The sequence below is a fragment of the Limulus polyphemus genome, unplaced genomic scaffold, assembly GCF_000517525.1.
Source record: "Limulus polyphemus unplaced genomic scaffold, Limulus_polyphemus-2.1.2 Scaffold3557, whole genome shotgun sequence".
NCBI classification, from domain to species: Eukaryota; Metazoa; Arthropoda; class Merostomata; order Xiphosura; family Limulidae; genus Limulus; species Limulus polyphemus.
In genome coordinates this window covers 91,674-95,335 of record NW_013669167.1, presented here as the reverse complement: position 1 = coordinate 95,335, position 3,662 = coordinate 91,674, and the positions used below count along the sequence as shown (strand labels likewise).

Sequence of the window (3,662 nt, the reverse complement as noted above, 5' to 3'; positions counted from 1 at the left end):
TCTTGTTCTCCTGAAGAAGAATAGTCAACTATTCGAAAGCGCTCGAGTTTTAGGCTTTATTTTAAGTTTATTATCATTACAAGATATTAAAAACTGAATCACCCCAGCAATCAAAATCATTCTGTAATTACAATGAATATGATACATATTACAGACTATACATATTTTTCCACTTCGGAACATCAAGGAAGAATCATTTCGCTGATACTTTAAAATGCCTTTTTAATCACGTAATACAACAATAACGAATGTGTAATGTCATTATCTAATTCAATATTGTTTACTTATGTAATGTCATTATTTAATTCAATATTGTTTACTTATGTAATGTCGTTATTCAATTCAATATTGTTTACTTACTAAGCATTATGAATAATAAAAAAAACAATAGCAATCAATTAAATACGTGAAAAGAAAGCATATAAAGGCAAACAATGTTTTTATAATGTGTATCCCTTATAAAAAAAAGCATTCGAAATTATTTAACTGACCATTAGCTGTCAAGAGTTATATTTTTTGTTATAATTCAAATTAAAACAAGAATTTTTAAAGTTATTTTTATAAGTAGTTTTCTTATTTTTTTGGTAAGCTTTTTTCCTTTCTTTTATGAGATATAGCATTCCATGTTTTTACTCTTACATAACTTATTGATAATTGACCAACTGACTTTACGTTAATTTATTATTTTTGAAATAAATTGGTAATCTAGACATGTTTATTATTATTTTATTTCACAAATATTTATTGCAAGCACATTGCTTAAATCAATGCTAGCGGCACAGTGGTATGTCTGCGAACTTACAATACTAGAATCTGGGTTTCGATACTGTTGGGGAGCAGAGCACAGATAACCCATTGTGTTGCTTTGTGCTTAACTTCAAACCACCCAATCAACAACGTCAATGCTAATTATATTAAACAACATCTCCTTGCGAGGTTGTATAAATACTTGTTCTTCAAACTCAGTATTGTATCCCGTGGAGTTGTCTCTTGTTTGGTTGTTTTGAATTTCACGCAAAGCGACACGAGGGCTATCTGTGCTAGCCGTCCCTAATTTAGCAGTGTAAGACTAGAGGGAAGACAGCTAGTCATCACCACTCACCGCCAACTCTTGGGCTACTTACTCTTTTACCAACGAATAGGAGATTGACCCTTACTTTATAACGCCCCTACGGCTGAAAGAGCGAGCATGTTTGGTGGGACGGGGATTCGAACCCTCGACCCGCAGATTGCGAGTCGAGCGCCCTAAACACCTGGCCGTGCCGGGGCCCTAACCACCTGGCCATGCCAGGCCTGCTCAGTTGTCTTTTGTAAGATACAAGAATAACTCACGGTCTTCCAAGCATTCAAGTACGCGTGAAAAGACGAGCTTATTTCAATAAATACCCATTATTATGTCCAAGCAATGTATCAAGAATAAGAATGTTTATGTCAGAGAACGGGTTTCAATACGAAAATCATTATTTGTGCCATAAACATCATAAAGAGAATACATCTGAAGTGAAAAACCATAAACTGATGTGTCTACTGAAGCGTCATGTATACACACAGCTCGTGTCACACAAGGTAATATAAAACCTCTGATCACACGAAAAGATGTTGCCGAAACGTCTGTATAACAAATTCGTTATTAATTTATCAGTATTCTTGAATTTTTTTAACGGGTTCTAAGTAATATTATATTCTCCCTTTGTAAAAAAAAAAAATATATATATATATTGTCTATAATATTAAACTTTTCTGGACGAGTCTTTATTTAACATAATTCTTAAACATTATCCAACTTATTTACATGTCATTCACCCATTCAATTAGTTAGGCTTAACTATATATATCTCAATAACATTAGTTTTACAGTAAGAATTGCCTGACTTCCTAATTCGTCGACCCGTGCGTATTCCTTGAAGCGTGTTCAAATTACCTCCGTGACAATAAACATATCCTTTATAATTACTGATGTTATAAACTTACTGCAATTGAAAATGAAAGCTCATGTCTGGCGATATTCTATGAACGAAATTCGCTAAGGCGAGATAAGATTTTGATCACATATTTACAAAATATGATAGAAAAGTACTATATTGTCACGCTAAGCCTATAATTGCTTTTTTTCTTTTCGTTACTTTCAGTCACGTGCTAGATTTTTACATGTTTAAATGTGACAGTTGAAATGCAATACAAATACGACGATAAACTTATCGACTTAAATGGAATTTAGAATGTTATCGAGACACTTAACATTATTTTTAATCACGATCTTTGGAGGATTAACATAAATTTTAATCAATTGAAGTTCATATGATTTACTTCACATTTTCTGACATCTCAACTGAATAAATGTACTTACCATCTCTAGGTGATGGTGGGCATGGGGGACCACAGCTAGCCACATTTGGGGGATATGTCCCCAGGTAGTGATGGCTCGGATGAGTGTAAGAGTTGTGAAGACCACTATTCAGATGGTTATTATTCATTGGGAAGGGATAACCGCCGAGCGATCTGGCATGCTGGCTGCCGGGGAAAGCTGCTTCATGCTGCGGTGCCTGATGGCTAGGGTACGCAGACCGTATCTGGTAGGGTTGGGCATGATGTTGCATGGCGGTCAGTCCTTGTTGCTGTAACTCCATGAAAGCAGACTTATTAGGTACATCCTGATCAAGGCCATCCGCCGTACCCATCATGTTAGGGTAGGGGGCCGAAAATTCTGTGAAGTTCAACGTGGTGACGGTTTGAGTGAAACGCAACTAAGAAAGAAACTCAATGTGGTCTTCCCGTTGCTGGCGGACAACTACTTAAACTAAGGGCTACTGCCTTAACACCACTTGCATGAACATGGCTGGCAGCTCCACCCCCTTCTTCCTATTCTGCTTGCTGATTGGCCCTGGGAATGCGCGCGGCAACCGACGGACGCTGTTTCTGTCACATTGCTAAACTTAGTACTGAAACCGTTTGTCCGTATAGACAAAGCCCCGCCCTCCACCCCAACTCAGTGCCCAAGGGTATTAACAGTATAACGTGGCCAAGCTAACCCGGTCCCTTCCACCCCCACCCCCTCTCTTGAAGCACCTGAGAAAGCTGTTAGTTACGCCCACCCGGCTTCTGACGACATCATGAACTTGTACACCTCTGTCAACCAGTTACTGCACCAAGTGACCAGACTCCATCGGTCAGTGCTCGTATACTGGCCGTAGTTGCCTAGGTCGTAGAAAAATGAATATTGGCGGTCTAATTTAGCGCAACGAACTGTTTGTGCACCATCAACGCACGACTTCTCTAAAAACAAGTGTTATCTTACTCGTTCTATTTTACAACGTGAACTCGTCTGTATATTTTAAGGTTTATGAAATGCTTTTCGAAAGTAGAAAGTCTATCATAATTTCTGTAAATACACAGCAGTGACTGTAAGAAGAATATAACATTTTTATAAAAAGTAATTTTGTACTTATATAGTATATAATTTCGTGCACTCACATCTTTGCGGAAAGATTATATGAGGCCAATTTTTTTTTCATAACTATTGACGTAAAAATAACAATCATATCTAAGTTTTCATTTTTATGGTGAAAAATATTTTGTAAGTACTAATAAAAACAAGTTTTTACCTGGTTAATTATCATACATTTATTACTAAAATAAAGGTGGGTGCTTCTGTTTTTCGCCAC

General features: G+C 36.8%; 1 protein-coding gene across 1 annotated transcript in view; it reads right to left on the bottom strand.

Moving 5' to 3' along the window:
• Positions 1 to 2,855, bottom strand: part of LOC106469580 (homeotic protein distal-less-like) — a 19,001-nt gene extending 16,146 nt beyond the window's left edge. Inside the window, exon 1 of the mRNA XM_013930083.2 lies at positions 2,348 to 2,855. Within this exon, the coding sequence (XP_013785537.1) occupies positions 2,348 to 2,681 (334 nt within the window). The 5' untranslated portion in view covers positions 2,682 to 2,855. The remainder of the gene's footprint in view (positions 1 to 2,347) is intronic.
• Between the last annotated feature and the right edge of the window lie 807 nt (positions 2,856 to 3,662).